At 47.6% G+C, this 22,960-nt stretch overlaps 1 protein-coding gene across 1 annotated transcript in view; it reads right to left on the bottom strand.

Annotated features, from left to right (window-relative positions):
- Positions 1–22,960, bottom strand: part of EFEMP1 (EGF containing fibulin extracellular matrix protein 1) — a 156,935-nt gene that overhangs the window by 112,637 nt on the left and 21,338 nt on the right. The window contains exon 2 of the mRNA XM_075339375.1: positions 1,241–1,319. Within this exon, the coding sequence (XP_075195490.1) occupies positions 1,241–1,318 (78 nt within the window). The 5' untranslated portion in view covers position 1,319. The remainder of the gene's footprint in view (positions 1–1,240; positions 1,320–22,960) is intronic.

The raw sequence follows: 22,960 nt of genomic DNA, 5'->3' as shown, positions 1-22,960 counted from the left end.
TGTCATTGAAATAATACTAACGAATACCAAAACTCCTACATGTTTACTTCTGATACATTTCCATGACCTTTAAATTACTTATGAAAGCAGTGTTAGCAGAAACTGTATATTTTGGAAGTTGCTTTCAATTTTATGTTTTAGTGATAGCTAAGAATGGTTACATCTTAGGAATAGATTGGCTACATTGTGTTTCCAAAGCTTTCCAAGCATACAATATGGCAATAGCCTGGGCACAAGGGGATATGTCCTGCCTTTTTCCCTACCTTAAAGAGGTGGTCCACTACAAAGCAAAGTGGCCACATTGATGTAAAGCTGTGATAGAAGACTTTTTCTAAATACCTGCTGTTGTCCAGTTTGCCTGTGAGCGGCGCTATCGCTGTCCGCTCATCCCCTATCACGTGAACCGGGGCTGCAGTGACCTCTGATGTCTGGTGATGTCACATCAACCTCTGGAATTGGAAATTGACCCGGCATCACCAAGGCAGGACCCAGTCTCCGTGAGTGACTTGGCTGTGGGCAGAGTTTCATGGCACATCATAGCCCATCATCTTGCGTACTTTCTTCTTCACCACAGAATGCTGCAAGCACGAGCGATGCTGGACTGTGATGTGTGATGAAACTCCACCCACAGCCCAATCACTCACAGAGACTGGGTCCTGCCTCGGTGATGCTGGGTCAACTTCCAATTCCAGAAGTTGACGTGACATCACGAGACATTTGAGGTCAATCCAGCCCAGGTCATGTGATGGTGATGAGCGGACATCGATAGCGCCGCTCACAGGCAGAATGGACAACCAAAGGTATTTAGAAAATGCTTTCTATCGCAGCTTTACACCGATGTGGCCACTATGCTTTAATGTGGACCACCCTTTTAAAGATCTACTGAGCCCTTACCATCAAACCTCCTAATGACAGGTAACTTTTACCAGCCCAAAAAATGTGTAATTACAGCAAGAGGTGTGAAACTGACAATTTGGAATTCCAAGGGCGTTTATGTAAAGCCTAGAGCCTCTCAAGCTCCTATCAAATATTTCTCCTTGGGGCCTCCACCAGCCATCAATATTGAATATGTAGGGTTCACTCTTAAGGCACCCCCACCGATCAGCGGACTGAAGGATGAAACATCAATATTAAAGTCTCTAGAAATCTAAAAAATCTTAATCTAATCATAAAATCTTAATATAGTAGCTATAGGCACCTAAAAATAAAAAATCAAAAGTATAGTTTTACCATGTCTTACCGTATATGTTATGGTCTCATCGGTATCTTGTGTTGATATTGATGGAATCAATGTTGCAAAAAACAAAATGCCCAACATGCTGAAAGTTAAGAACAAGATATTAGCAAGATCAAAGAAAGTCTCACTATCCAGCTACAGAACCGTAAATGTGCCTGTGGCTGATTTTGCACTAGTTATACCTTTCAATATTGAATTGGGGATATTTTTTTTTTTTTTTGTTGTTACACATTTGGACTTACACCTCATGCACACTCTGAGTATTTGGTGAGGTTTTGTAAGTCAAAACCAGGAGTGGGTATAAAATGCAGAAGTGGAGCCCATGTTTCTATTACACTTTTCCTCTGATTATCCCATTCATAATTTTGGCTTACAAATACTGAGGTAAAAAATTCACCAAGTGCTCATCGTGTGCACATGGCCTAAGGTCTGCAGCAAAACCATACAAACTTAACTCATTGGCGTATACAGTATGTTACATGTTTCTATCATTTTTTAGATCACATGATAAAGAAACTCATTTACTGTACTAATTTATCTAGATGACATCTTTCATACAAAAAAAAACATATAAAAAGGTTGTTTCTCCAACTATTGAAAGACCAAAGGGTTTAGCTTCTGAATAATTTCTTGGTCTATCAAAATAACCTTTGCAGCATTTTTATGGCACTTAGTGCTGTTTTATAATACCTTTATGTCAATTGTTTTATTAAAGGGCATCTGTCAGTAGAATATACCCTCCTAAATTGACTACATGTGTATGTAGGCCATAGAAATTGAATAAATTGATCTCCCTGAGAATCTGCCTACAGAGCTTACTTTAAATGAAAGGAGAGGTTACCAGTATGAGACATGTAATGACAGACAATTTGGAAATAATAAATGACAACGTATGTCCACAACACATCAGACTTGCGTACAGCAGTTCACCAGGGGCTGAATCACCATGCACAATAACCAGAATCGCATAAGCTATTGTTGTCGTGGAAGAGCAGGTTACACCATCCTTTAAAAGGCGGAGGCAACCGTGATTGGCCTCCAGATACCCCGTAAACCAAACACAAATCATAGGCCAGCAGAAATTAACTCCTGCAAGACTGAACACCAGTAAATTCACAACTGGTCAATGTTTGGCTCTAAGTGAGCAACTCAAAGAGCACCAGGTGGCATATCAGATTCTGCAGTGTGTCAGAAGAGACCGTGACACCTGGTAGGTAAGTTTAGAGCCAAACACCGTGTGACATTGACTTTGCTCTGTCCTTCAAACGTCACGTCTAAGCCCCTACCACCTTCTGATGCCTTCAACTAAAAATATTTCCAGAATTCATCCTTTCCTCAAGTCTGAGTCAGCTAAAATGTTAGTTTTTCCCCTCATCATCTCAACTGCTCCAGTATATTCTTTTGTGGCCTCCAAACTAACACTCTTTCACCTTTATGATCTATCCTTTGCTCTGCTACACCCCTCCCCTCGCTACTCTTCTGCCTCTGCTAATCCCTTCACTGACTTTCAATTCCAGAGCAAATCCTGTTAAATCACTAACAATGATTTACAAGGCTGTCCACAATCTTTCTCCCCCATACAACTCCAAGCTGATCTCTGGATACCTTCCTATGTGTTATCTCTGATCCTCATTCAACCTCCTTCTTGCCTCCATTATTGTACGTTCCTCACCCAACTGCTTCCAAGGTTTTTCCCGAGCATACCCCATCCTTTGGAATTCAATACCTCAGTAAGTCCTATTGTCTCTCACATATGAAACCCTCATACTCAACCTATAATCTCATTTTTCCAGGAATGTTTATAGCCTGCAATACACCCTCTGACACCTAACTACTAGTGATGAGTGAGGACTACTATTATTACACTGCTTGTTTGGCCACACAGACCCTTTTTAAGGAGTACCCCCACAGACCCTATTTTAAAAGTACCCCCACAAACCCTTTTTTAAGATTACCCCCACATGCAGAATGACCACACAAACCAATTTTTAAGAGTACCCCACAAAGCCTGTATTAAAATTACCCCCTCAGACACTTTGTTAAGAGTGAGTAGCCCCTCAAAGCCTTTTTAACATACCCCATTGGAGCCTTAATTAAAATTCTCCTCACAAACACTTTTTTAAGAGTACTTTAACAGAGTCTGGTGCAGAGTGGCCACATAAACACTTTTAAAAAAGACTCTGTGGGGGGAATTTTAATAGAGTAATCCCACAGAGCCCACTACAGAGTGGCCATACAGAGCCTTTTTTATAGGTACCCCCACAGAGCCTGGTGAATAGTGGACATACAGAGCATTTTTTAAGAGGATCCCACTATAACCTAACCTGGTCCCTTCTTCAAGCAGCGTCCTGCCTCTATGCTAGTCAGAGCAAAATGACGGTGCCACCGGTCATCCGGCGTTTATACAGGATGTGTGATGCCCTGGACTATTCAGGTCGTCCCAGGTAGTTCCATGCACACCCCCCCCCTAAAAAGGTGACAGCAACCAAACTTCAAACCCTTGTCACCACCCTCCAGGTTTGATGTCCACACCAGGGGGGCAGATCCAGGCAGTTGGCTCCGCCCACCGAGGAGTTCCCAGGCCTGGAGGCGGGAAAAACACGAGTTGTAAAAGTAGATTAGCTTTGACAGTGGAGGAGAGAAGTCAAGTTCAAGGGCAGACCTGTGATCAGGCCTGCCATAGTCTACCAGGTATCTGGGTTGGAGCCCAGTCACCTCTGGCAAGGAGGCAGGTGGTAGTGGCCGCCTGCAGGAGCTGGGATTACAGCCGGTGGAACCATAGGGACCGGGGGTCGGGTGGTGGCCTGCCGGTACCGAACCGGGGAACCAATTGGAAACCGGAGCACCAGGAGGGGTACTCAGACCCAGTACGAGGCCCAGAAAACACTAGGCTAAGTCAACTGATTGAGGACTGGACTTTAGGACCTTTCCCACACAAGACCCGACTGAAGACAACAGCCCAACCATTAGGGTAAAGCCACCGCCAAGGCATAGAGACCCAAGGGGCCAGCGTCTGCAGGCAAACAGGGCTCTCCCGACACACAGCAATCCGGGGAGCGAACTACCGTTGCTTAGGCATAGGAGTCATCATGTTCACATTAAAGAGGTGCAGGAGAAAGGCGGAAACCACCAACCTGTTAAGGGGAAGCTGCGGGCACCGTTCATCATCCCATTTGGTTTACCAAAGACTCCAGTGTGTTGTATCATAGTGAGTACACCAGTGCCTTCGGGCCGCGCTCCGTGCCGCACCACACCGACACGCCAGCACCATCTATTCCCCCACCTCAGCACCTCCCTCGGGCCCCCGGAACCATCACTCCCCTACCCACGGAGGGGGTCAACACCAGGCTGCGCAACACCATCCCCGGGAGGCCTAGTCAACGGCAGCAGTGGTGTCCATCTATTCACCACAACCCGTGGGTGGTGTCACGAACTTAAATCCCTTACAAACCACCATGGCCCCGGCCGTGGAACTCGCCACCAAAGTCCCTGCATGTAGCGCCAACCCCCTTTCAGAGCGACGTGACCCCGGGTCCGTGAGAAGCTCGAGCCACCCACCGTACGAGTACGGATCCGAGCAGCTCGGCAGCCGGCCGAGCCTCCGGGGCGGTACAGATGAGTAATGTGATGTGCTGGTCAATCACAGCCACGCCAATACTCAGCATGACTGTGATGGCTGCAGAAACTCCTACAGCCCAAAAGCTTGTTGATTGGCTGTGCTGCAGCCTTTCAACAAGCTTTATTCAGCATCGAGCTACGAACTTGGACATGGACTTCTGTGAAAAGTCCACGTTCGGATTTGAGAACCAGGCACTAGGTGTCCAGTACGAACCACGAACTTTACAGTTTGGGTTCGCTCATCCCTAATAGCCTGTCCTATCTGTTGCGGATTTGTCGCGGGCGGAGGAGGGGACGCCGCGCTCTCCCACTGCTCGGGTCCGGCTGCCGCTGCGGCTGCTGCGGTGGTACTCACTCAGCCCAATGAAGCACACAGAGTCTTTGCTGAAACAAACGGCTGGATGGACGGGTCCCACAGGCGGCTGCGGTGTTTTTCCCCTGACCCCAGGTTGTTGGTGGAAGTCCTTTCCTTTGCCTCCGTGCACACTCTTCCTGCTCTCCGGTTTCCAGCTGGCTCCCCGATTCAGTACCGGGGGCCACCGCCCAGCACCGGCTACCTGCGGTTCCACCAACTGGCTCCCCGGCTCCCTGCAGATGGCCACTACCGTCTGCCTGACTTTCTGCACAGGGGCCCTAGGCTCCAACCTAGGCCCCAGTCTGCGTCTGCCTCTCTGCAGACTTCCTCTCTCCTTCACTCCTGAACTTCACTCCTCACTTGTTTCCTGCCTCAGGCCAGCTCACTCCAGGGTGGGCGTCTCCATCTCTTGACTCCGCCCACCTGGTGTGTCAGTCTGAGCCCGAGGCAGAAAGCAGGTCACTTTGGGGATGTCTGCTGTGAACTGCTGGGGGTGGGGGGGTGTGTGGTGTTGTGACCTGTGACCCCTGGCTTGCCCAGGGCGTCACAGATTATTTCCTGAATTATCATGTAACTGGTCTAAATATGTACAGAAATTTGCAGAAAATCTACCTGTAAGATACATTGCACCAGACCACTCAGCAGTGTATAGGAATAGAAAAAGAAAATCTCTTCCATAACCCTCCAGCAGACGTATATTTCCAGTCACGTGGAACACATGGCTTTACTTTCTGTTGTTTGATGGTCTAAGAAAAGTACACTTTAAAGTGTGATAAGAAGGAATAAGAGTTTTATTTCTCTCACATAACACATTTCTTAACTAAAGGTTGTAGCTTCTCATATAATGCGCTCATTTTTTACATTTGAGGGTTTTGCTAAAGCTAGGAAAATCAAAGGCAGGTGTTTCCCATTCAGCACTTGTGGAATGCTACAACTCAATAAAGAAAGCAGCAGATGTAAAGCCGCCTTAGGAAAGAGCTTCAGAATTCTATCTGATGTGTTCTTAACTGTAGAATTCTCTATTGAATTTCTCATGAAAAGCCCCATTGGGAATTTTGGCTGAGAATTCAGAGATATTTTTATTGTTGGAATAGTAGTTGTACTATGGATTCTACAAGATATATTGCCAATCACTAACCGCACATCTGGCTGTTGTGGTGAAACCACAGCGGAAAACCCAAACTACTATTTGATAATTATCTCAACATGTTTTGCTTGAAGAACTAGCGCAGATTAAAACTTCTACTTAATCTAGCCGGTAACTAGTGACACATTTTGTGAATATTAGGCTTTAAATGATCCAGGGATATGCTCTATGCCTAGAGCATAATAGTCTCATTAAATGAGCTGTCCCATAAACGTTCATTACCTATCCACAAGTTGGATGAGAAATTGATCAATGGAGGAGCTGCTATGGATGCTCCAAATAATCTGAAGAATAGAGGTCCCAAAGCCTGCCAAAAATCATATCGCAGGGGCCTTCATCCTCCTGATTGGCGGCAGTACATTGGTTAATCACTAGTGATGAGCGAGCATGCTTGTAACTACTCGGTACTCGCACGAGTATCGCTGTACTCGGGCTGCTCGGCGGGGACCGAGTAATCTCGCGATACTCGTGCTGTACTCGTGGTCTTCATCCCTGCATGTTGGCGCTCTTTTGAGAGCCAGCCCTCATGCAGGGATTGGCTGGCAGACCACTGCAATGCCACAGCCCTGTTAGTTGTGGAATTGCAGTGATTGGCCGGCCTGCACAGCGTGACCGAGCCTTTATACCGGCCGGCGCGCTGTGCTCTGCTCACAGCTATCCAGACAGTCAGTGCAGGGAGAGTGTCGCTGATTCAGGGAAAGCTTTGCGGCCCTTTATAGCTTTTTCAGTTGCAGGGCTGCAAACAGTGTGACCAAAAGTCCTTCTCAGGACTATTCTAGTTGTATACAGGCAGGCAGGGTATAGCCAGGTCGGAGTACAGTAGCAGAGTCCTTCTCAGGACTATTGTTGCTATATACAGGCAGGGTATAGCCAGGTCTGAATACAGGCTAGTGACCAGAAGAGTCCTTGTCAGGACTATTGTACCAGTATACAGGCAGGCAGGCAGGCAGGCAGGGTATATATAGCCATTCCTAGTGGTGACCGTATACCAGCCTTCATCATATCTGGGGCTGGTGTACACAGTCTAAAACAGTCCAGATAGTGTCTGACTTGTCTGTAATTGTCGCTCCCCAAAAAAACCTGTTAGGTTCTTAGTGCGTCCGTGCTTGGTTTTTAAAACCGCACGTGTGTGCCTGTCGGTGGCAGCGTACAGGTGCACTTGTGTGCAATTTCCACAAACTTTGATATAACGCACAAGTAGTGAATACACGTCAGCACAGCATTGCAAAATGCGCAAGGGCATTGGCAAGGAACAAGGAAGTGGACGTGATGGTGGTGCAGGCAGAGGCCGAGGTCGTGGGCAAGCTCTAATTTCGCCACAACAAAGGGCCACATCTAGTCGCTCGCACGTCCTGTCCCAAATTCTTGGGGACCGCAGCAGTACACCGCTCTTGAACCAAGACCAGTGTCAACAGGTTGTTAGTTGGATAGCAGATAATGCTTCCAGTCAGATTGGCACCACCACAAACACTCTGTCTTCCACACGGTCAAGTGTCAGTAGCCGTGATACTGCACCGCACATTTCTGAACCTGATCCTCCTTCCTACCACCAGGCTGAGTACACGTCATCCTCGGACATTAATGATCCCACACTTGGACACTCGGAAGAGCTGTTCACGTTTCCATTCACACATTCTGGCCTCTCGCCAGCTCATATTGAAGTGGGTCATGAGGAGATCGTCTGTACAGATGGCCAAATATTTGAGCAGCCACGTTCTCACGAAATTGGCAACGTGTCTCAACAAGTGGTGGACGATGATGAGACACAATTGTCAGGAAGTCAGGAGGAGGAGCAGGGTGCGGAAGAGGAAGACGACGTGGTGGATGATCCAGTAACTGACCCAACCTGGCAGGAGGATATGCAGAGCGAGGACAGCAGTGCACAGGGGGAGGGAGGCGTAGCATCACAACAGGCAGTAAGAAGCAGGGTGGTGGCCCCAGGCAGAAGTCAGGCAACCGTTCCCCGGAACAACACGACGACACAAGGTGCCTGTACAAATGTTAGGTCTTCCCGAGTCTGGCAGTTTTTTAAGTTGGCTCCAGATGATTCTAAAAAGGCCATTTGCAACACCTGCCGTGCCAGCATCAGCAGGGGTACCAAAACTAGCAGCCTGACCACCACCAGCATGATCAGGCACATGTCAGCCAAGCACCCGACTTTGTGGGAAGTACAACAGAGTCGAGGAGCAGTGCTTGCTGATGTCACTGCTACGTCTTCGCTGGTTGTGCATGCGAGCCAATCCCCTGTCCATGCTGCCTGCGAACAAGCCTCCTCCACTCCTGCACCTGCAGTTGCCTACGCAGAAAGAACACCATCATCAAGCACGTCCTTGTCCCAGCGCAGCGTTCAGTTATCCATTCAGCAAACCTTTGAACGCAGGCGCAAATACACTGCCAACACCCCACATGCCACAGTTCTAAATGCTAACATTTCGCGACTGCTTGCGCTGGAAATGTTGCCTTTTAGGCTGGTGGAGACAGAAGCATTCCGCGACCTGATGGCGGCAGCTGTCCCACGTTACTCGGTCCCCAGCCGCCACTATTTCTCCCGGTGTGCCGTCCCCGCGTTGCATAACCACGTGTCACAAAACATCACACGTGCCCTGAACAACGCTGTTTCACCCAAAGTCCACCTAACCACAGACACGTGGACAAGTGCTTGTGGGCAAGGCCGCTACATCTCGTTGACGGCACACTGGGTTAATATTGTGGAAGCTGGGACCCAGTCTGAGCGAGGGACGGAACACGTCCTTCCCACACCAAGGTTTGCAGGCCCTACCTCAGTCAGTGTTTCACCCACACTCTACAGCTCAGGAATGTCATGCTCTTCAGCCTCCTCCTCCTCCTGCGCATCCTCATCCACTGTACCCTCCACACCAGTCCCAAGCTGGAAGCACTGCAGCACTGCCTCGGCGAAGCGGCAACAGGCTGTGCTAAAGCTAATCTGCATCGGTGACAAACCCCACAATGCAGAAGAGGTGTGGACAGCTCTGAAACAGCAGGCAGATCACTGGCTCACACCTCTGAACCTAAAGCCAGGAAAGGTCGTGTGTGACAATGGCCGGAACCTGGTGGCGGCTTTGAGGCGAGGCCAGCTGACACATGTTCCATGCGTGGCCCATGTGCTCAACCTCGTGGTTCAGCGGTTTCTAAAGTCATACCCAGAGCTGTCTGATCTGCTGGTAAAAGTTCGCCGCCTGTCTGCACATTTTCGAAAGTCACCTACTGCTTCAGCCGGCCTTGCCGGCTTTCAGCGCCGTTTGCATCTTCCGGCTTACAGACTGGTGTGTGATGTCCCCACGCATTGGAATTCAACTCTGCACATGTTGGTCAGGATATGTGAGCAGAAGAGGGCAGTTGTTGAGTACCTGCATCACCTAAGCCGTCGGGAAATGGGTCAAACTCCACACATAACACCTGAGGAGTGGAGATGGATGTCAGACCTATGTACCATCCTCCAAAACTTTGAGGACTCCACCAAGATGGTGAGTGGTGATGACGCCATTATTAGCGTCACCATACCGCTACTCTGCCTTCTAAAACGGTCTCTGCTGAAAAACAAACATGATGCATTGCAGGCGGAGCGCGATGAGTTGCAGCAAGAAACAGTAGTGGGTGTGGGTGATAACACACAGCCCAGCCTTGTCTCATCACAACGTGCAGTGGAGGACTATGACGAGGAGGAGGATGAAGACATGGAGCAACTCTCCGGCCAAATTGAGGATATGACATGCACACCAGTCATATCCTCGGTTCAGCGTGGCTGGCCAGAGGACAGGGTAGATGAGGAGGAGGAGGAGGAGGAGGAGGAGGACAGCATGTTCAGTCATCTTGTTGGTCAGGCTACTGAAGTCCTGGCTGTTAAGAGTCTGGCGCACATGGCTGACTTTATGGTAAGCTGCCTGTCTCGTGACCCTCGCGTTAAGAACATCTTGGCCGACAATCATTACTGGTTGGTAACACTGTTAGACCCACGCTACAAGGAGAACTTTTTGTCTCTTATTCCCGTGGAGGAGAGGTCAACCAAAATGCAGCAGTTCCGGAAGGCCATAGTCACGGAAGTAGGCAAAGCATTCCCCTCACAAAACGCTAGCGGCATAGGTCAGGAATCAGTGGACAACCGAGGCGTACATCCGAGAGAGGCACAAGTCCAATCCGCCAGAGGTAGGGGAACAGTCTTTAAGATGTGGGACAGTTTTCTCAGCCCCTCACGTACCACAGCCCCTGAGGTGCGGGGTAGTGCCACAAGAAATCCTACGTTTGCCCAGATGCTGAAGGAGTACCTTGCAGATCGAACAACTGTACTCCGACATTCCTCTGTGCCTTACAATCATTGGGTATCCAAGCTGGACACGTGGCATGAATTGGCTCTCTACGCCTTGGAAGTCCTGGCCTGCCCTGCCGCTAGCGTTTTGTCAGAGCGTGTTTTTAGTGCCGCAGGTGGAATCATTACAGATAAACGCACCCGCCTGTCAACTGAAAATGCTGACAGGCTGACTCTGATCAAGATGAACAAGGGTTGGATTGGGCCAGACTTCACCACACCACCAGCAAATGAGAGCGGAATTTAAAGTTTGCCATGTACCTCCACTCACCCATGGGTACACACTTCTGGACTTTGGATAATCGCTGGACTGCTCCTCCTTCTCCTCATGCGCCACCATGATGACCGTTACAAATTGCAATACTTAGGCCTTTGTTTCAGGTATACCACCAGTGGTAAATTTTTTCGCCCATTCTTTGCAGAATGGACATTACAACGACAGGAGACCCGCTCCTTTGCAATGGGAACAATGTTTTGAGGCCCTCATGCACGTCTCTACCCAGGGACAACGTGGAGCCTCCCAATTTTTGGCTGCCCTGCCTAAGGGCTATACTATAATACACCCACTTCCTGACAATGGACACTTAATGTTTTGAGGCCCTCATGCACGTCTCTACCCAGGGACAACGTGGAGCCTCCCAATTTTTGGCTGCCCTGCCTAAGGGCTATACTATAATACACCCACTTCCTGACAATGGACACTTAATGTTTTGAGGCCCTCATGCACGTCTCTACCCAGGGACAACGTGGAGCCTCTCAATTTTTGGCTGCCCTGCCAAAGGGCTATACTATAATACACCCACTTCCTTACAATGGGCACTTCAATTTTACAGGCCCTCATGCACGTCTCTATCCAGGGACAATGTGGAGCCTCTCAATTTTTGGCTGCCCTGCCAAAGGGCTATACTACAATAGACCCACTTCCTTACAATGGGCACTTCAAGTTTACAGGCCCTCATGCACGTCTCTACCCAGGGACAACGTGGAGCCTCCCAATTTTTGGCTGCCCTGCCAAAGGGCTATACTATAATACACCCACTTCCTTACAATGGGCACTTCAAGTTTACAGGCCCTCATGCACGTCTCTATCCAGGGACAATGTGGAGCCTCTCAATTTTTGGCTGCCCTGCCAAAGGGCTATACTACAATAGACCCACTTCCTTACAATGGGCACTTCAAGTTTACAGGCCCTCATGCACGTCTCTATCCAGGGACAATGTGGAGCCTCTCAATTTTTGCCTGCCCTGCCAAAGGGCTATACTACAATAGACCCACTTCCTTACAATGGGCACTTCAAGTTTACAGGCCCTCATGCACGTCTCTATCCAGGGACAATGTGGAGCCTCTCAATTTTTGGCTGCCCTGCTAAAGGGCTATACTATAGTACACCCACTTCCTTACAATGGGCACTTCAGGTTTACAGGCCCTCATGCACGTCTCTATGCAGGGGCATTGGTGAACCTCACAATTTTGGACTGCCCTGGCAAAGGAAAATACTACAAAGACTCACTTCCTCAAAATGGGCACATTAGACGCAAGAGGCCTTCATGTACGTCTCTTCTCAGGGACATCGGAGTGCCACACAATGTTTTCACGTAAAATCTTTCATGTATTAATCTCAAAAAGTAACATACACCAGCTCTATCTCACTATTGGGTATGTGCCCTTAACATTTCTGCCATGAAAAATCATTTTGGGGTCATTTTGGAAGGTTTTCTGGTGAGTCCGTAAAAATGGCGTGAAACGCGGACAAAATTGTTCACAGCTGTGACTTTTGAGTGATAAATGCTTCAAGGGGTCTTCCCCATGCTGTTGCCATGTCATTTGAGCACTCTTCTGAGACTTTTGTGACAATTTTAGGGTTTCTCCATGCTGCCGGGGGGTCATTTCACAAAAATACTCGGGTCTCCCATAGGATAACATTGGGCTCGTTGCTCGGCCCGAGTACACGAGTATCTTGGGATGCTCGGCCCGAGCTTCGAGCACCCGAGCTTTTTAGTACTCGCTCATCACTATTAATCACCTGTGATCATACATTTATTACCAATCTCGTGGATGGGTGATATATGTTGAATTTTCAGTGTGCACCTGTTCACACCTAGTGGATGTGCTGGTCAGTCTTTTTATATTAATATTCCATTCCTTTCTGACTGAGCACTCCGCCCTTCACCCAGAGCGTTTTAATTTAGCTGCATCCTGCTTGCTGATTACTTGTAGGTTTTTTAACCTGGATAGAGACGTATTAGGATAGGGTCCCGACAAAGAGAGGTATGCCTTGTCGTTGGCTGAACCGGCAGCTCTCCAGGCTCCACCTCCGCCATTGTAGGCAAGGTAACCGACTGCTCCGCAGCTGGGGTTGCAGAATCCAGGTGCTCTGCCTCTAAGGATGGGCCCGGTGATGCGGCCGGGTCTGGTCGGGCTGGTGTCGGGGTGAACGCTGTCGTGACCTGGTCGGGTGACGGAACCTGGGGTTCTGCAGCTAATTCTTCACAAATGGGGGCTGAAGGTTCTGCTGCCATGGTGGGGATAGGCAGCTCGGCGTCCGCCGAGGGCGGGGGTTGGTGGCGGCGGAGTGCTTGCCGGGAGCTGGGGTGGTCCGGATCCCACAGCCGCATTGGACGGATTAGAGTAATCAACTGGGACTGGGTAACCGATTACTCTTTCTTCACATGGGATTACGATCTCACAGGCTTGCACCGCCACTGCCAGGCTCCTCATCTCTTCCCTCCAGTGGTCTAGGATGAATAGGAACTGTGTCCACATCCTTCTGCAAGGCTGCTCCGTCTCCTCCTCAATCCAGGTCGCGGTCCCGGGAACAGCACGCTCCGGTGACCAGCTCCGCTCAGCCGCCATCTTTCCTCTGCGAGGTCCAGGAACGTTATGGCAGAGTCCTGGCATCCCTGCTTCTCTTCCGCTGCTACATGCCGTCACGCCCCCTCGGTTTTCGCCCACCACTCACTTTGGTGCTGTGGCCCTCTGTGAACTTCCGGTTCTGGGCTCACTCTCAGGATGAAGGGTGGGGCTTTTACTTCACGCACGTTTGTGGAGAAGATGGAGTTTTGGCGCCAAAAGATGGCGGTAGATCGCGGAATTGGTGGGAAACAGGACTTTTGACTCGCAGTTTTGACTTCTAAGGCGCACGTCACCCAGGTAAGTGGGTCCTGCTCATATCCTGTTCGTGACGCCATGAATTTGAGGGTGTGCTGCCCCCTTGCCAGCAGCTGAGCTGCTCGGATCCGGGTTCTCAGTGGCTCGAGGGTCCCCGGACCCGTGGGTCGTGCGGCCACTCAAATGAAGGGGGTATTTACCAGGGATTTATTAGAGTTCGTGACGCCACCTGTGGTATGTGGTAATTAGGAGTACCACCGCTGCAGTTGGGAGTACCCGGGGCTGATGGAATGGGGCTGTCAGGTGTTAGAACTCTCCACGGGTAGGGGAATACCCCAGGACTCAATAAGGGGTGCCGTGGGAGGCAGGGTGTCACTTTGGTACTCATTTAGTCCATTAAGCAGACACCGACAACTGGTAAAACAAGTCTCTGGACACCGCTGCCACTGAGGGGAGTTTAATTCGGGTCCCGTCCCCAATGGTGCTGCCTGATGACCTGCCTCCTGGCACTAAGTTTACTTCTTTGGTGGTCCCGGTAGTGTGAAACTTGTTGGGTCCCGCTCCCCACTATGGCTAAGTGTGGGAGCTTGCTCTCAGGGCTCACGCTTGGGATTTTCTGGACCATTTTGGATTGGAAAGTCCTATCCCCCTCGTTGTGCTAGTGCCCTGATTTTGGAGTGGGTGGAGAGCGAATCTTGAAGGCTCCGTTCACCGCGGGTAAATTATTGGGTTACCTGAAGCTACTCCCCGACCTAGAGTCCGCGTATCCCGTCGTGCCTTGGTCCCAGGCCGGTGATGGTGCAAGGTCGCCGACTGTCCTCCTCGACAGATCCGTGCCCCTTGCCACGAACCACTGTGACCGGAGGTCCAACTCCTCTAGGCCCAGACCACCGTCTGCCACCTAGATTGCTTCCCAGGAGCCCCGCTCCCGACCTCCTCTCACTTTCACTTCCAGAATACTCTCTTCTGTTCTTGAAACTCCTCACCTCCCCTCTCCAACCCCCCAGGTGGGTGACTCTATTCCACTCAAGCCATCCACTGGTGTGTTCGGTGGGTGTGGTGCAGGGTGTATCTAGGATTTGATTAGATGATGTAGGCAACACCATATGGTTAGGGACCCAAAACCAACAAGGAGGGGAATACTGCACAGGAGGGCAGATTGTACAATACCCTGTGACGACCCGAGAGGTGGAGACAAATTGGTGTCTTGGTGTGGCAATGGTTGAGGTCCCCAAGTCTTGGGGATGCTTTGCTGCACCAAGTTAAAGTAGTCTGGGTTTCAAAGCTAGAAAAGCATATTCTGATTTATATTAGAGACATTAGCCAATAGATTTCCATTACATGTTATTGTGTAAATACCACCCAGCATACTATAATTCTGAGCACCTTAAAGGGAACCTGTCACCAGTTTTGGGGCCTATAAGCTGCAGCCACCACCAGTGGGCTCTTATATACAGCAATCTAACATTCTGTATATAATACTCACCTAAACGGTCGCTGCGGTGGAGTTGGGTCAGATGGGCGTTTTCATTATTCGGTGCCGGCGCCTCCTCTTTCGGCCATCTTTGTTGTCCTTCTTCTGAAGCCAGGGTGCATGACGCGTCCTACATCATCCACATTTGCCAGCATTGAGGTCCTGCGCAGGTGCAGTTTGATTTGCCCTGAGCAGGGCAGATCAAAGTATTGTAGTGCTCCTGCACGGGACCAACGAGTGTGTAAGACATAGGATGCATCATGCACACAGGATTCAGAAGGAGGACAAAGATGGCCGAAAAAGGAGGCACCGCCACCGGAGAACGGAGACGCCCATATGACCCAATTCCATCGCAGCGACCGTTTTAGGTAAGTATTATAAAGTGACTTTTACATTCTACACATGTTATAATGCTGTATATAAGAGCCCGGTGGTGGTGGCCCCAAAACTTCTGACATGTTCCTTTTAGTGAATTTTGATTCAAAATATGCTGTTTTGTAAAAAATATATATATAAGGTATTATGTTTATGACAAAAGGGGGTGTTACACGCAGCGATATCACTAGCGATATCGCAGGTGTAAGCACCCGCCCCCGTCGTTTGTGCGTGATGGGCAAATCGCTGCCCGTGGCGCACAAAATTGTTTGGAGCCGTCACACGGGACTTACCTGTCTAGCGACGTTGCTGTTGCCGGCGAACCGCCTCCTTTCTAAGGGGGCGGTCTGTGCGGCGTCACAGCGGCGTCACTAAGCGGCCGCCCAATAGAAGCGGAGGCCGCAGGTAAGTTGTACTTCGTCGCTCCCGAGGTGCCACATGTAGCGATGTGTGTTGCCTCGGGAACGACGAACAGCCTGTGTCCTCTACAATCAACGATATTTTAAAAAGGAATGACGCGTCAACGATGGATGATAAGGTGAGTATTTTCCATAATTAACGGTTGTTCCTTGCTGTCACATGCAACGACGTCGCTAACGATGCCGTATGTGCGTCACGGAATCCGTGACCCTGGCGATATATCGTTAGATATGTCGTTGCGTGTGACGCCGCCTTAAGAGTCTGAACCAAGCTTAGATTCATAGGAAACCTACAGGTTTTAGAGATATAAAGTTCATACATGCTACTTATGCCTATATATGCATGCAAATCTGCATACTAAATGTATAAAAAAAATTGATGATGTCTAGATTAGAGATGAGCAGACCCATGGAAGTTCAGTTCAGCGGGTTCAGCCAGACTTTAGATAAAGTACAGTTTGGGACCCAGACTTGACCTCAACCCCAATGGAAGTCACTAATTGGGCAGTTTGGGGCTCTGACCATAGGCAACGAGCCATAAATAGATCATGTCCTGGGGGGTGTGTTTTCCATTTTTTTTGTTTGTGCACACTATATCTGATCACGCTGTTGTTACTGCCAGTGCGAGCCATTCAATCACTGCAACCAGCTCGCACTGGGCTGAGCACCAAGCGTAGCCGAGCACAGCGATGCTTGCACGAGTGCTGTTCATACGTAAAGCACCCGAACTCCGATCCCAAACTTTTTTTTTTGTAAAGTCTGTGTTTAGTATGAACATCGAACACCGAACTTCAGGTTCGCTCATCTCTAGTCTAGATACCAGTAAACATCTCAGTCATTGAAATAACAAATATAATGATTAGGTGCAGGGGAAAAGGGTGATTAGATCTGTAACTGCTCATCCTCTCACTATTCAGTAGAATTAAAAAGACCTCCTCCTAAATGTGACATAAGGTACCTACAGTTAGGTCCAGAAATATTTGGACAGTGACACAATTTTCGCGAGTTGGGCTCTGCATGCCACCACATTGGATTTGAAATGAAATCTCTACAACAGAATTCAAGTGCAGATTGTAACGTTTAATTTGAAGGTTTGAACAAAAATATCTGATAGAAATTGTAGGAATTGTACACATTTCTTTACAAACACTCCACATTTTAGGAGGTCAAAAGTAATTGGACAAATAAACCAAACCCAAGCAAAATATTTTTATTTTCAATATTTTGTTGCGAATCCTTTGGAGGCAATCACTGCCTTAAGTCTGGAACCCATGGACATCACCAAACGCTGGGTTTCCTCCTTCTTAATGCTTTGCCAGGCCTTTACAGCCGCAGCCTTCAGGTCTTGCTTGCTTGTGGGTCTTTCCGTCTTAAGTCTGGATTTGAGCAAGTGAAATACATGCTCAATTGGGTTAAGATCTGGTGATTGACTTGGCCATTGCAGAAGGTTCCACTTTTTTGCACTCATGAACTCCTGGGTAGCTTTGGCTGTATGCTTGGGGTCATTGTCCATCTATACTATGAAGCGCCGTCCGATCAACTTTGTGGCATTTGGCTGAATCTGGGCTGAAAGTATATCCCGGTACACTTCAGAATTCATCCGGCTACTCTTGTCTGCTGTTATGTCATCAATAAACACAAGTGACCAGTGCCATTGAAAGCCATGCATGCCCATGCCATCACATTGCCTCCACCATGTTTTACAGAGGATGTGGTGTGCCTTGGATCATGTGCCGTTCCCTTTCTTCTGCAAACTTTTTTCTTCCCATCATTCTGGTACAGGTTGATCTTTGTCTCATCTGTCCATAGAATACTTTTCCAGAACTGAGCTGGCTTCATGAGGTGTTTTTCAGCAAATTTAACTCTGGCCTGTCTATATTTGGAATTGAAGAATGGTTTGCATCTAGATGTGAACCCTTTGTATTTACTTTCATGGAGTCTTCTCTTTACTGTTGACTTAGAGACAGATACACCTACTTCACTGAGAGTGTTCTGGACTTCAGTTGATGTTGTGAACGGGTTCTTCTTCACCAAAGAAAGTATGCGGCGATCATCCACTACTGTTGTCATCCGTGGACGCCCAGGCCTTTTTGAGTTCACAAGCTCACCAGTCAATTCCTTTTTCTCAGAATGTACCCGACTGTTGATTTTGCTACTCCAAGCATGTCTGCTATCTCTCTGATGGATTTTTTCTTTTTTTTCAGCCTCAGGATGTTCTGCTTCACCTCAATTGAGAGTTCCTTAGACCGCATGTTGTCTGGTCACAGCAACAGCTTCCAAATGCAAAACCACACACCTGTAATCAACCCCAGACCTTTTAACTACTTCATTGATTACAGGTTAACGAGGGAGACGCCTTCAGAGTTAATTACAGCCCTTAGAGTCCCTTGTCCAATTACTTTTGGTCCCTTGAAAAAGAGGAGGCTATGCATTACAGAGCTATGATTCCTAAACCCTTTCTCCAATTTGGATGTGAAAACTCTCATATTGCAGCTGGGAGTGTGCACTTTCAGCCCATATTATATATATAATTGTATTTCTGAACATGTTTTTGTAAACAGCTAAAATAACAAAACTTGTGTCACTGTCCAAATATTTCTGGACCTAACTGTATACTGTTTAGGAAAAAAGATAACATGAAGAAAAATTCCTGTTTAGACACAAAGAAGCATGGAGTAAAACTTTTCATGCTGCTCCCTGAGTTCAAACGTGCTGCAACCCAAAAATTATTGGTATCAATCTACGATGGAAGATTTGTCACATTAATAATAAGATCTATGCTCTTGTCCTTATAGTTTAGCTGAGGCAAATGTTTAAAGTCATGCTATCTATATATATATCTACATCTATATCTATATATATATATATATATATATATATATGAAAGAGTCGCTGTGACTACTTACTAATCCCGCCTCCCACACATTACCACGCGCGATTCCGCCCCCCGTGCACATTATTACACACGGTTCTGCTCCCCACGGCCATTACCACACGTGGCTCCGCTGATTCCATTAATACCATGTGCGGCTCCGCCCCCCGCTCCATTACCACATGCGGCTCTGCCCCCCGCCCATTACCACACGCGGCTCCGCCACCCACACATTAAACACACAGCTCTGCTACATCCAGACTCTAAACCCCTCCTGACCCCACACATGAACTTCACCTTATCCAGCACCATGCAACCAACACAGCAGAGTCCTGCATACGCTGAGGAGCTGATCATGTGACCCCTCTGATTCCTCCCCTCCATGTGCAGTGTAGTGTAACAGTGATTAACCTGTCACAATGATTAAGCCTTACACCGCCAGCCCGCCGGGAAAGCGCCAATATTCAACGCTGCAGTGTAGTGCCATAGTAATTAACTCTTACACCCCCAGCTGTATACAGCTAGCTGTTTACAGATCAGGGGGCTGTATACCCTTGGGGGAGCTGTATACGCTTTGGGGTAAGGACAGCTGTATACCATTTGGGGGGAGGGGAGCTGTATACCCTTGGGGGAGAGCTGTATTCCAGGGAGGTGAGCTATATACCCTTAGAAGGGAAGAGAGCTGTATACCCTTGGGGAAGAGAGCTGTATACCCTTGGGTGGGAGGGGAGCGACCTGTAAACCCTTGGGGGGAAAGCTGTATACTCTTGGAGGGAGGGGAGCTGTATACCCTTGGGGGAAGGGTAGCTGTATACCCTTGAAGGGGCAGCTGTATACTCTTGGGGGAAGGGGAGCTGTATACCCTTGAAGGGGCAGCTGTATACCCTTGCGGGGGAGGACAGCTATATACCTTTAGGAGGAGCTATATACCAGGGAGGTGAGCTGTATATCCTTGGAGGGGGAGCTGTATACCCTTGGAGATGAGAGCTGTATACCCTTGGGGAGGAGAGCTGTATACCTTTGTGGAGAAGAGCTGTATACCCTTGGGGAAAAGAGCTGTATACCCTTGGAAAGAAAGAAGAGCTGTATACCCTTTGGGGGAGAGGAGATATATACCCTTGGGTGGGAGGGGAGCTTTATACCCTTGGGGGGAGGGGAGCTGTATACCCTTGGGGGGAAGAGAGCTGTATACCCTTGGGGGAAGAGAGCTGTATACCCTTGGGGGTAAGAGAGTTGTATACCCTTGGAGGAGGACAGCTGTATTCCTTTGGAGGAGCTACATACCAGGGAGGTGAGCTGTATACCCTTGGGGGGAGGAGAGCTGTATACCCTTGAGGGGGACAGCTGTATACCTTTGGGGGGGAGCGATATATTAGGGAGGTGAGCTGTAAACCTTTGGGGGAGAAGAGCTGTATACCCTTGGGGGGAGAGCTGTATACTCACAGGAGAGTCCTGCATACACTGAGGAGCTGATCATAATGGACATGCCGAACGTTAGCTGGCTGGAAATAGCTAGTATTACATATGCCAAGTGAAAGAAGTCCAGCCAGCTTCACAGAAAGATATGTTCATTTCTTTCTTTTATATTCCTTTGGCACAATTATAACAGCACATAGCAGTCAAGATGAAAACATGACCGACGTCAGCGACGTGGTTCAAATGGCACCGCACTTTTAATTATGATTAACCCTTTGTTAAATAACTGATTTCTGCAAGATCCGTGTTTTGTTTTTTTTAAACCTTGGATTCTGCGGGGAACGTATCTGGGAACTGATTGCTATTTATCTTACATTTGAAATAGATCCTGTAAGAAAAACGGATGGTTACATAACAATCCGTTAATGGATCTGTTCTCCATAGACTCTACTGTTAAAAAAGTGCATCCAACAGAAATCACTTATTTAATAATGGACAAAAAAGTTCTGTTTGCAGAATTTTTTTGCCTATGGATCTTTGTGGGATGCATTTTAACAGAACAGAACAGTTTACAAGACAATAACTCAGCCTTACACATTAACATTTTCTTACTTCACTGACTAGTGACAGCTAACTGCAGCTCGAGTCGTTATAAACATAGTGTAGATCTCAATTCAATGGTAAATGAAACATTGCTTTTATGATTTTTAATATCTTTATATAAGGTAATTAATATTACATACCTAGAAAATTGTATCCATAAAGACAAATATGCAGGTCTCTGGTTGTCACTAGTGATGGGCATACCAAGACTGTAAAATTCAGAATCCGTGCTAGATATCTAGTATCCATGCACCAACCATGGACACAGAGATCTCAGTGTGTACCTATCTGGATTCTGCTACCAAGGTAATTTAGAAAAAAATAAAGGAAATAAAAATAGGGAATAAATCAGGAGCATTATACTGAGTGTCCCTCACAGCTGTAACACTACTTCTGGGGCTGCTTATTCCCCTCATATATATTCACTGCTTCCCTCGCCCACCGGGAGTCGTGTTATCTCTGATTGGTTGCAGTCAGACCACACCCCCACCCTGTGTGACAGCATGTCTGATTGCTTGGAATCATACACTCTGTCTGCGTATCTATGGTGGTGGAAAAATAAATACATTAAATAATTAGCATAATCTCTTCCCATATTATGATACCCAGCACAGATAATGTATACGTCTATAGGCTGAAGCCCCCAACCGTGTGATTATCTTGGCTGTATATCATAATAAAAGGTACCCCATGCAGCTTTTTTATTAATTATTTAAATAAATAAATAATTTAAAAAAAGAGTGTGCAGTCCCCCAATTTTGATACCCAGCCATGATAAAGCCGACAGCTAGGGGCTGGTATTCGCAGGCTGGGGGAGACCCATGGTTATTGGGCCTCCAGACTAAAAATAGCAGCCTGCAGCTGCTGATAATTGTCATATCCATTAGCTGCAACAATCCTGGCACTTTACCCGTCTCATTACGATTGTGCTGGTGCAGTGACAATCGGGGTAGTATCAAAGGTTAATGACAGCTCACAGCTGCCACTAAGCCCTAGATTAGTAATGGGAGGAGCCTATGAGACCCCCCATTACTAATCTGTAAGTGAAACTAAATAAACACAAAGACTGAAAAATCCTTTATTTGAAATACAATACAAAAAAACCCCCACCCTCTTTCTCCAATTTATTAACCCCAAACACTCAGTTCTGACATAATCCACAAGAGGTCCCATGACGATTCTGGCTCTGCTACATACTGAAGTTACAGTGCGCAGGCACAGTACATGTCCGCATGCTGTGGATTCAGGCAGAGACTGAGCCGTAGCTGTGAGCCATCACTCAGTTTATCTGCAGTCACAGCTGGAGGTTCCCATTGTACCCCACCTGTGACTGAATGTAAACCAACCTCAGGTGACCTCATTGAACATAGGGACCTCACCTCAGGTGAACTCTGTTCACAAACCTGCCTCTCCTTGCAGAAAACCACATTTTTTTTGCCAAGAAATACAGATTTGGTGCTGAAATTTAGACACCATATACAGTACAGACCAAAAGTTTGGACACACCTTCTCATTCAAAGAGTTTTCTTTATTTTCATGACTCTGAAAATTGTAAATTCACATTGAAGGCATCAAAACTATGAATTAACACATGTGGAATGAAATACTTAACAAAAAGGTTTGAAACAACTGAAAATATGTCATATTCTAGGCTCTTCAAAGTAGCCACCTTTTGCTTTGATTACTGATTTGCACACACTTGGCATTCTCTTGATGAGCTTCAAGAGGTAGTCACCGGAAACTGTTTTCACTTCACAGGTGTGCCCTGTCAGGTTTAATAAGTGGGATTTCTTGCCTTATAAATGGGGTTGGGACCATCATTTCTGTTGTTCAGAAGTCTGGTGGATACACAGCTGATAGTCCTACTGAATAGACTGTTAGAATTTGTATTATGGCAAGAAAAAAGCAGCTAAGTAAAAAAAAACGAGTGGCCATCATTACTTTAAGAAATGAAGGTTAGTCAGTCCGAAAAATTGGGAAAACTTTGAAAGTGTCCTCAAGTGCAGTGGCAA

This window comes from Anomaloglossus baeobatrachus, chromosome 3, assembly GCF_048569485.1.
Source record: "Anomaloglossus baeobatrachus isolate aAnoBae1 chromosome 3, aAnoBae1.hap1, whole genome shotgun sequence".
NCBI classification, from domain to species: domain Eukaryota; kingdom Metazoa; phylum Chordata; class Amphibia; order Anura; family Aromobatidae; genus Anomaloglossus; species Anomaloglossus baeobatrachus.
The sequence above is the reverse complement of the archived record's forward strand: the minus strand, read 5'-3'. Positions and strand labels throughout refer to the sequence as shown.